This window comes from Cyphomyrmex costatus, unplaced genomic scaffold (genome assembly GCF_001594065.2).
Source record: "Cyphomyrmex costatus isolate MS0001 unplaced genomic scaffold, Ccosl1.0 scaffold222, whole genome shotgun sequence".
In the NCBI taxonomy this organism is placed as follows: Eukaryota; Metazoa; Arthropoda; class Insecta; order Hymenoptera; family Formicidae; genus Cyphomyrmex; species Cyphomyrmex costatus.
This window is the reverse complement of record NW_017276280.1, coordinates 752841-764004: the sequence shown is the minus strand read 5'-3', so window position 1 is coordinate 764004 and position 11164 is coordinate 752841. Positions and strand designations below refer to the sequence as shown.

Here is an 11164-nt window from a genome sequence, read left to right as displayed (position 1 = left end):
ATATATATATATATATACAGGGTGCTTCAGAAATAGTTGATCAAACTTTAAGAGCATATTTCAGTCATTGTAAGGAAGAAAAAATTATATAAACATGAGTTCAGAAATGCTTCTCTTTTCCAAGTTATAAATATTTTTTATTTACTTATAATATATAGTATATTTTTATTACAGAAATTGTTGGAAAGGATTTCCTTCCGTATCAATGCATGCTTCGTATCGACGTTCAAAAATTCTCGAAGTATTTCGTATTTTTTTATACGCAGCGATAATACGATTTCGGAGTACTTCCATAGTAGCAACAGGATCATATACAAAAGAGTCTTAAGATATCTCCCTATCTAAATACAAATCCAAAGGATTTAAATTGGGAGAACCTGCAAGCCAAGCGACGGGGTCCTCCTCTACCAATTCATGAAACATCGAAGTAAAACATATCGTCCAACAAAAATACAACGTAAATAAAAAATGTTTATAACTAGGAAAAAAAAGTTTTCGAATCCATGTTTATATGTTCTTAAATTTTGGTTATTTCTTTTATATATATATGTATATATATATATCAGGGAATGGAAAGTTACTTTTTAAAAATAACTAGTTACAGTTACTCGTTACCGAGTAAAAAATGTAACTAGTTACAGTTACAGTTATCGCTTTTTAAAAGTAACTCGTTACAGTTACCGTTACTTGAAAAATAACTTTTCGTTACTTTTCCAAAATCTATTTAAAAATGTACTTTTGCATTTTTTTTTTATATGTAATACTGACAAATATTCAGTTTAAAAAAAAAAAAAAACAATGTAGAATGGCTCAAATAATAAATTAAATAAAAGTAAAATGAGAAGGGTTACGAGCCAAAAATGAAACAGTTTATTTCCGATAAGAACGACGATGACAATGTAATTAAATGTATAAATATATATTAGAACAATACAAAGATAAAAACAAACGACGTTTCGACACTTATTGTCATCGTCTTTTAAACTGTTTCGCTTTTGGGTTCATAACCCTTCTCATTTTACTATTATTTAATTTATTTTTTAATTTTTTTTAAACACAATTTTGTAATTCTAAAACCTGTAAAATATGCAGCAAACTGAAATATTTGTATGTCCTATGTATTACATAGAAGATAGAAGTGTAAAATAATTACTGAATCATAACGGCCGAATGTCTAAGGGCTTTCAAGTCTTATTGATAAGCGCTATAAATAGCATGTATCCAATCGAACCGTGTTCAATCGTGTGCAAAGTAACGACAAAAGTAACTGTAAATTTCGTTACCGTTACCCAAAAAATGTAACTCGTTACCGTTACAGTTACCAAAAAAAGAAAGTAACGCAGTTACCAGTAAAGTTACCAAAAAAGTAACTTGTAACTGTAACTTCGTTACAAGTAACGAGTTACTTCCATTCCCTGAATTATATATACATATATAGGGCATGGCATTCTTTGTCAAGTCCGTCACCCACCGTTCCAAAATTGTACTTGACGTAAAAAAAACCATCTTATATATAAATGTAGCTTTAGACATAAGCTATCGAAAGCCATGTAAACAAAGGCAGAATTTAAGATGGCAAATCCATTACGGACATGAAGCAAAAAAAAGGAAATAAGATTAAATTCATTTTAAAGATTGTTTTTGTCATGGAGTCTGATTACAAATCTATTGTCAAATTTTATAAATTTGAAATAGCGGACACATAAAAGTGCAAAATATAAAATAATTAAAAAATTTACTTTAATTTCATATCAGAAGCTTCAAAAATGCTGAAACGTATTATATAATATACTATTATTTGTTTTTCTATTTTTCATGAAGTTTTTATTACAAATACGAAATCTATATTTTTTTATGTTAAATGTTTAATCGTGATAAACGTAATTTTATGTTTAAAGAGAAGAATATTTTTCTTTTATTTTTTACTTGGTTTATTTTCAATACTATTGCCTACGATACACTCGTGCTTGCAAAATCCGGAGTGGTTTGTATCCGTGAAATATGGTTGCCATACATTAGCTGCATGGGATAAACCTTCCTAATTAGCGTCAGTATGTTATGTTAACATACTAGAATGAGGATTGGATTTTCACTAGAAGGACAAAATAAGCTGTACAAATACACTGAAAGAATACACGAATTATATTCGGAAAACGAACAATATGCCAGGAAAGCATACTTGGAATAGTGCACGAAATAACTCGTTCAAATGTATCGCGTATGACGCATGTCACAGCTTGTTAACAATTCTGATTGGCTAGCGTGAACGTGTGCACGAGCATACCCTTGTTTCTATATCATGCTTATTGAACCTACAGTTGTGTTTTTCTACATCAAATACAATTTTAGAATGAGTGGCAAACTTGACAAAGAATGTACGTATGTGTGTATGTGATCTTGTATGCATGATTAATTTCATTGTGATATTAGTTACTTTCCATTTACACATAAGTGAAATTGAATTTGACCCAAGTTGAATATTTCATACTCAGATTTATGACTTCACAACTTGCCTACTTTGACAAAAAATTATCACATATGACACAGGTTTATAATCTCACTTTTAAGTATATCTCTATAAAGTAAGGCTTTATAAAACTCTAAAATCTCTTTTAAGTATAATCTCTATAAAGTAAGGCTTTATAAGACTCACAAGAAAAAAGATTTAACTGTCCTCTCTGATGTTAATGAATTTTTAGTGTGTTGTTTTCTAGACGAGAATAAGTAATACGAATTTTTCGAATGTACCACTTATTTTTGTCTGAAAAACAATATAATAAAGCCCATAAAAATTGAAGGGACAATTTTGGGTCTCTTTTTTTCTTGCCAGTGTCAGTAAAGCACACGATCTCGATCCTGTGCAGATTGTAGATAAAAATTCAGTTGAATCTCACTTGTCAGAATGTAAAAGGAATATGTATTCAATTGAGTTATAATATCACAAAAAATTATCTCTGAAAATTAATGTAAATGGAAAGGAACTATTACGTCTCTTGTTCGAGAGAGATATCCATTTAATGAAAATTACTTACTTCTATAGCACGATAGTCTCGATTACTTCCAAATACTATCCAATGCCTCAACTCCTTACATGTATATAAACTTGCTCTTTGCATGTCCCTAGTCCAATCTCCTGTCATACTACTACTTATGCGTCTATTATTGCCAAATAAAAGTGTTTCTGAGCTTAATATGCGACCAGGAAATTCTAATAAATTCTTGTCTATCGCCATATTCCAATCTTTCAATTCTTGTAAAACTTTTGGTTCCTGACGAAGTCTACTATTAAACCGTATAAGTTTATCTATACGGGCGTTAGGTGAAATGCAAGTATGTACTGCTAAAGCTTTCATTAAATGAAAGTTTTCTTTCATGCTATCAGTTAAACCTGTAAGAAAAAATTCCATTAGTACAAATTTATGTATATATATATATATATATATATATACTTATTAATTCAAAAACTTACACATATATATTCGTCAAGTGTAAAACGTACCTGTAGCACGGCAAAGTTCAGGAACTAAATAAACTAAATCTCCTTGCCCGGCATTTCGTTGTCTCGGTTTGCTTCTTGTCACCAACATAGGTTGCGTGGGACTTGAAATTTGTATTCTGTATTTATTTTTATAATAGTCTTGATAAGATATTTGGCTTCCATCTTTCATTGGAAATGTCGAAGAAGGAGTCGTTTCAAAATCTACGTCTTCAATTCGGTAAGTGTGATTATTGTAGTCCGTAAGTACCATAATCCCTATCACACTATTGCAAAATTCTGTCTAAAATATATGGAATTCTTGTTATTTTTAGAGTATATAAAAATAAAAAATACAGAAATATACATATAATCTATGATAAATACCATTTTTAAGCAGAATTTTTTATCAAAAGATCTTTCAAAACTGTTCATAAAAGAAAATTTAAGAAATTTTTGATATTTTTAAATTTACTTTTTATTTTATCTTATTATGTAAAAGTAAAATGAAAAAAAATTTTAATTGAATTGTTTATAAATGAAAAACAATATAAATAATATACATGTACGTATGTACACTTATATAAAGCTTTATTACTTTTCAGCGCTGAATGCAATCTTAAAATGTCACAAATTTAAATGATTATTAAAAAAATTTAAATTAAATTTATAAAACATTTTTAAAAAATTTAAATTAAATTTTAATAAGTTTTTAAATAAATAGAGCTACATTATATGAAATTAAAAATAAAAAATGCAAAATATATAAAAATAAATATTTACTTACTTTATAATTATTACTACGTTTGTAGCAATCCATCAATATATGATACAGAGTTTCTTGACGCATTACTTTATGCGTTATTTCGGCATTTAATAAAATGTTGTGTTCGTGCTGTCTTATAGATGTAACATAACCGGGCCACAATTCCAAACGAAATTGATGTACACTAAACTATACGATGGTTATTGCAAAAATTATTAAATTCAATAAAATAAAGACAAAATATTCATAAATTTTTTACTAACTTTATTTTTAGCATCATAGTAATCGCGGCCCACCAATTGCAATTTTAAAGACTCCAAACATTTCCTCATTATTATGTTAAAAATGACATTATAATGTGCATTATCCGGCATCATTTTCCCAACTATATATATAGTTACTTTGAAAGGTTCATTATCTGACTTCCTTATTGATGCTAGCTCTATTTTCTGAAATTTTTCATACATATTCATAAAAATGAATAGCGCATATCCACTTGTGCAACAGTATGAGATATATTGATATATTTACATCTGGTAGACGGCTACTCGAGTACAGGATAGTACCATCGAAGATATATGGACCAATTTTATCTGTATGAAGTTTAAGCATGCCTTTACGAATAAAAGTACGACTTTCATCGGGTTCGAAATCTACTCTGTATTGATACAGACACCAATTGGGTACCGTAGGTAGTCTGAAGTGATTTGAACGAAGAATTATTGGTCTACCGCATTTACCTATAAATTAATAGAAATTAATTATAAAAATGGTAATTTTTCTTCTAGCATGTCTTTGCAAATTATACAAATATTCAATAAGTATTCCATAAGTTTTCATAAAATATTGTATTTTAAATATATATTCTTATAAAGAGTAGAGGAAATGAACTGGAAATCCTTACGTGGGAAAAAAATTATAACAAAAATATAAAATGTATGAAAAGATAATTTTATCTAAATTTGTATTTGATATTAGTAGGAAGTTTTTGCAATATCGTTTTATCCAAATACAGTGAACGCTAAGATCGTTATCTTTTTCTTCATAACTAATTAAGAAAAGGATAACGTGACTTTAGCGTTCACTGTATCTATTTAGACGGTATTGCAAAAACTCCCTATTGTATGCAGTAATTTTGATTTATTACTTTTATAACGAAGATTAAAAAAAAATGAAAATTCACAAAATTATATCAATATAAGCATGTACTAATATGAACAGGTAACAATTCGAAATAAACACTAGATAAAATTATTTTTTTAACACATTACAAATTTTTGTTGTAACTTTTTAATGAAGCATTTGCAAAATATTTTTTTCGTATTAAATGATAATCTCGTTGAATATTGTCAAAGTTTATATAGAAAAAATCTCAGAACAATCTGTTTACATTATACATATATACTGCATAATACGTTATAATTTTATACTAACCTTTTTTAGAGATTAAGGTACTGGGTCTAGTAACAAAAACAGGTTCCAATTTACGTCGAGAACTTGTCTTCTGTTCAGCTTTTACACTTTTCATTTCAACTTCACTTTCGGTTTCAACTTCGATTTTAACTTCGGTTTTAACTTCGGTTTTAACTTCGGTTTTAACTTGACCTTTAATCATTATACATAAACATTTTTAATTTCGGCTAATTTAAATTTATAGTATTTTTCTAAATACTAAAAAATTTTAAATCTTTTGTAGCTTCTAATTAAAAATGCAAATTTTATATAACAAGATTAATAATTAAGAAAAATTAAATGATAAAAGAGAATGGTAAAAAGATCTCTATAAAAAACTTACTCGAAACTTCCATTGGAACTTGTTTGGATGTAGATGGAACTGCATAATCGTCATAGTAGGCGCCCTATTATGATAGAATAACATATTTTTTATTCTTATAAATTTTTAGATTTTATTAAAATAAATTAGATTAATAGTTTTTATGGCTCTAAAAATAAATCTAATTTAAGTAAATGTATCCTATAGGTGCAAAATATTCTTAGATAGAACATTATAAAAATGTTATTAAAAAATTAAAATAAATTTCATATTTCAAGTTGTATATTATTTCATATTGTATATTTTTTTAATATAAGAATATTCTATGGATGTTATGTTCACTTATGTAATATCCTTGGTCATCATAAATTAGTTTCTTTTATTCATTAATTTCCGAAATTGGCAATTTTAGTATATTAAAATTAACGAGTAATGTATATGTACATTGACACACAAATCGGTTTTTAAAAATTCAAAATAATTTTGAGTATGTCCTGATATCACTATAAGCATCTCGCAACCTTGCGCGTGCATTTTGTTTATCTCTAAAATTAAATTATTCGGCTGTTAAGCTTGTTTTCTCAAAACTAGTTAAAGATCCTTATATAAATAATTTATAAATACGATGCATACAAGTGTTGAAAATATTTGTAACAATAAGTGGACTTATACGATTCATTTCTATGCAAAATACACATACTACATTTATCTTTTACAAAGAAATCAACAAATGTGGTATTAAAATTAATAAGCGACAGTGTATTTTGAACATATATAAAACAAATATTATTACATAATATAGATAATTATGACTTAATAAATTGAAAATTCGATATAATATAAAGGCTACGAGCAAAAAAAATATATATTTACATCAATAACAAAACACTAAAGAATATAATAAATACATCGAAAAAGTTAAAGTTTTTAAGTATTGACTTGACAACATCATATTTCATATCTGAACGCATTGTGTCTCGACTAGAATGTGGAGAACAAAACTATTATCGCATTGTTAATAATCAATTGTTAATAACATCGCAAATATCTCATGTGATGCAGCTAGGAGTGTAACAAATAACTTCATTATTTTATAAGGTTTGCTATTTATCATTTGAATTTATACGTTTAACATTGAGGATGACCCAAGGGAGGTCAAAACGTCTGTTTAGCAATTGCTTCTTTTGTTTCTGTAATAATTGTTTATAATGTTTTTTCGATGTATTTATTATATTCTTTTAATTTAACATTGAAAATGACCCGATCGGTGTCGAAACGTATGCGAATTTTATATTTATTGTTAAGTTTACTCTGTTTGAATTCAATGTATTGCGAATTTTGAACTAATTATACTTGTTGAGCCTTCTATTAAATTATATTATTATATTCTTTAGTGTTTTGTTATTGATTTAAATATATACATTTTTGGCTCATAGTCTTTATATTATATTGAATTTTTAAATATTATTATATTAGATTTAAATATCATATTGAAAATAACAATATTATAAATCATACTTTTATTGATCCTCTTCGATGATGATAGCCCTGTAAAAAAAAGAATATATTAAATTATAAGATATATATAAAATACAATTGTACATTATAGTTTTGTTTACAATAATAAAAAATAACTATAGAAAAAATTTCTTTAAAAATTCAAAGATTGCCTTTATCATATATACAAACTATAATATTGCCACATGTGATTAATACTATAAAGCTAATATTACATTTATATAATATAAAATTTATTTTTTTTGTACGACAAATGTAATATTAGCCTAATAATATTGTTCAATACACACAAATTGGCATACCGAGGATGCAATATATTATATTATACATGCAATATTATAATAGAAGAAATAAGGAATAAAAAATTTCAACCTATCAGAAATCAGATACATTAGAGTACATAGTTTCTGATAGACTGAAATTTCTTACTTCTTATTCCTTCTATTGTGGCTGTCTAATGTAACTTGCTAGCAAGTGACAGTCATCATGTCATTGTTTAATATTTGTAGACAACAAGAATGATTTACTGTTATACTGTACTATATGTCTCTTGCTGAAAAGCACTCTAAAATTACAGTAAGTATATACTACACTTTGTTCATTATACATATAGATTTTCAATATTGGCAATGTATATTTGAATTCGATTCACGTACATCAAATTATATTCAGAAACAGTATACTTTTTTTGACTTGGAAAAAAATCTCTTGAATAAATATATCATTAAAATAAGAAATAAAATAATTGATTTTGAATATTTAAAGTATAACTAGAAAAAATGTAAAAATAACCTATAAAATGTCAAAAGTACGCTTCATCTTCTGTATTTCTTTTAATATTTAGATTTATAAAAAGTAAACCTTTCTTCTTACTGGTGTCATGTCTTACTTACCGATGACTCTGACGAGCCTCTTTCATACGGTTTAGACCTGCGATACCCACTACTGGTCGACGGTTCAGAGGGATCATTATAACCTTTATCTCCTTCTTGCTTAGACATTTTGTCTTTAATGATGAAAGCAGAAACCTATTAAATTTGAATATATTTGCAAAATAATTCCCCTGATTTATCACATAGTTTATCAATCTTACTTTAAACTAGGCAGGATCTTTTGGTAAAAAAAATGCTTGATTTAACATCAACTTTGGCTCTCACAAACATCAACGTTTCAATATTCACTGAAAATCTACACATCTATAGCACATATTATAAATTACTGGCAATAAACATTGGAATGTTCAAAAACTGGGCTCAGATAACTTAGGTAAATCTAATCTGCACTTGTGCTAAAATATACAATGTAGGACGGTTTTCATCTCCATCAATGTAACCTCAATTTTGACTTGAATTACTCTTCACCTTTTTCTAGTCCTAAATTAGAAAAAGATGAAGAGTAAATTGAACTAAAATTGAAGTTAATTTACATTGGTGGAAATGGATATCAGTGATGCAAGTCGGCACCGGTATCGTTATCTTTGTTACTTATGGAATGCCAAGATGGAATGACTACATTTGTGTTGATGAGTGTCACGAAATAAAAGGCACCCATAAACTATAGTCTAAAATTAAGAAATTAAAACTGCAGGAAGATATCACCGAAGATGTTTTGTAGTAATTGTTTAGTTAGTAGAAAATAAGATACTTAAAATTTATGATGGAAATTTACAATTTTATCGGATTATTCAGAGTATCTCGTAAATTTTCATTAAAAAATAATGCTATATTTCCAATGTATTAAAATTCGTCTCAAAATGTGGAGCATTTCGAAAAAAACGAGTACGTCGTGTTTTTACAAGACTCAGAAATGTACAATTAGTATACTCCGTATAGGAACATGTTATTATAAAATTATTATTAATACGATCTCTTTCGATGTAACTGAAGGTCAACATTCAAATTTCTCGATTCTATGTTTAATGTTACATAGCTAATATAAACGTAGCCATGATGTGTGGACATGTCAGTACCCGTTAATTAATCGCACAATATGTTTTTCATAGATGAATTAAAATGTACTTTTGTAAGTTACAGGTATTTGATATTTACGATTTTCTAAAGAGAGAAGGAAAATTCTAGGAATGAAAAAAGAAGCCCTAATACAGGCTTCTTCGCGTCGGTTGAAAACCGAAAATATTTTATTAAAAAACGAGATAAATACATATTAGAAAGTGAGAGGGGAGGGGGAGAGAGATTTCGAATACAAAAACTGTTAAGTACAAAAATCTGTTGACTGTGAGAAGACTCAGAGAAACACCAAGCTTTTCCTTTTATTTATTTAATTCGTGCTGATCCAAATTTCACTTCCTTCGTTAACGCGGCTAAAAATTTCCTGTTAAGCTCCGAGAATTTTAATACGGCCTTACTTTTATTTACCTCGTACTTACCTCTGCACGTGTCCAGATCAATTATTTTTCACAAAGCCACACGAACTCCACGCGACCACGCGTCGGAGGACTCTAGATAGACGAGTTCAAATCGAGATGACGAATGACGCCAAAATTTCTGAGAAATCAATATTAATCTACCGATGGCGCGCGGTACAAAATAACTTAACGGTTATTACAGTTGCGTCATTATAAGTTGCGTCTATCTATCCAATCACGATTTGCGTATGACACAGAAACGGCACGATTGGTCTCTCGTTTGAACGCCTGAAAAACCATGTGGTGCGTCCCTATTTACAGACTTTATATTACAAACGCCAACGCGGTCTCAAGAACCGAGTCGATTCACGTCGAGCACGATCGACGTCAGTTTTAGGATTTCAGGAAGTACAGATATCGGTACACCACAAAAATTAACGAGATGCGTCATGAAAAAATGCTGTCAATCGTATCAGCGACTCAACGTACAGAACTGAAGCCCGAACTGATTGAACTGATCGAAGATCGAAGGACTATAAAGAAACGACGCGGTAAAATGGTACGCTGTGGTACGCGAAACAAAACTCGAAACGGCCAATCAGGGAGTAACATTAGCATTCCCCTGGTAAGCGATATGTCTCCCTCTCTCACCCACGTGGTACGTCTTACTTAATGCTACTCGCTAGCAACCAAAGGCTGCGCATGAAAAATCATTTTATCCTTGTTTAACACGACAACTTTATCTTTATGCGCTTTATGCGTGACGAATTGCAGCGCTTCTATGTGGCTGCTATTAGCAACACTCATGAAATCACCACATCCTTGTTGCGTTTATCAAATGTTAAATAGGGATAAGTATAAATATTTACAAGATAAGCTTCTTGTTATCTGGCCGAATTTCCGATTCCTAAAACGCGGATCGTTTATCCTTGTTGCCCATCAAATATTAAACAAGGACAATCGATGCATTATGCGCATTTCTCAGCTGAATAAGGAACGTCCCTATAAAAAATGGCAACAATGCACCATTAATGTGGCAGCCTTGTACCCTGGAATGTCCGAGACATTGGATGCCTGGCAACCCTGTCAATTTCCAGGACGTCTCGGGAAGTCGGGAGAGAGCCGATGTTTTTATCGGGAATGTATGTTTTTTTGCTTGTCAGCATATTAGACTCTACGACACATTCCAGACGAGTCAACGACTATTCGAGCCCTCTCGAAACCATCCTACAATCAGTGTTATGAAATACGTTAATTATACGAGAC

The 11164-nt window shown here is 29.2% G+C and overlaps 1 protein-coding gene across 1 annotated transcript in view; it reads right to left on the bottom strand.

Moving 5' to 3' along the window:
- The window catches only part of LOC108773814 (protein aubergine-like), an 11767-nt gene extending 1755 nt beyond the window's left edge, over nucleotides 1-10012 (bottom strand). Inside the window, exons 1-10 of the mRNA XM_018539748.1 lie at nucleotides 9920-10012; nucleotides 8427-8561; nucleotides 7534-7563; nucleotides 6037-6100; nucleotides 5676-5840; nucleotides 4773-4981; nucleotides 4505-4690; nucleotides 4263-4430; nucleotides 3500-3779; nucleotides 3033-3388 (exon numbers count right to left, since the gene is read on the bottom strand). Of these exons, the coding sequence (XP_018395250.1) occupies nucleotides 3033-3388; nucleotides 3500-3779; nucleotides 4263-4430; nucleotides 4505-4690; nucleotides 4773-4981; nucleotides 5676-5840; nucleotides 6037-6100; nucleotides 7534-7563; nucleotides 8427-8534 (1566 nt within the window). The 5' untranslated portion in view covers nucleotides 8535-8561; nucleotides 9920-10012. The remainder of the gene's footprint in view (nucleotides 1-3032; nucleotides 3389-3499; nucleotides 3780-4262; nucleotides 4431-4504; nucleotides 4691-4772; nucleotides 4982-5675; nucleotides 5841-6036; nucleotides 6101-7533; nucleotides 7564-8426; nucleotides 8562-9919) is intronic.
- Nucleotides 10013-11164: the final 1152 nt, after the last annotated feature.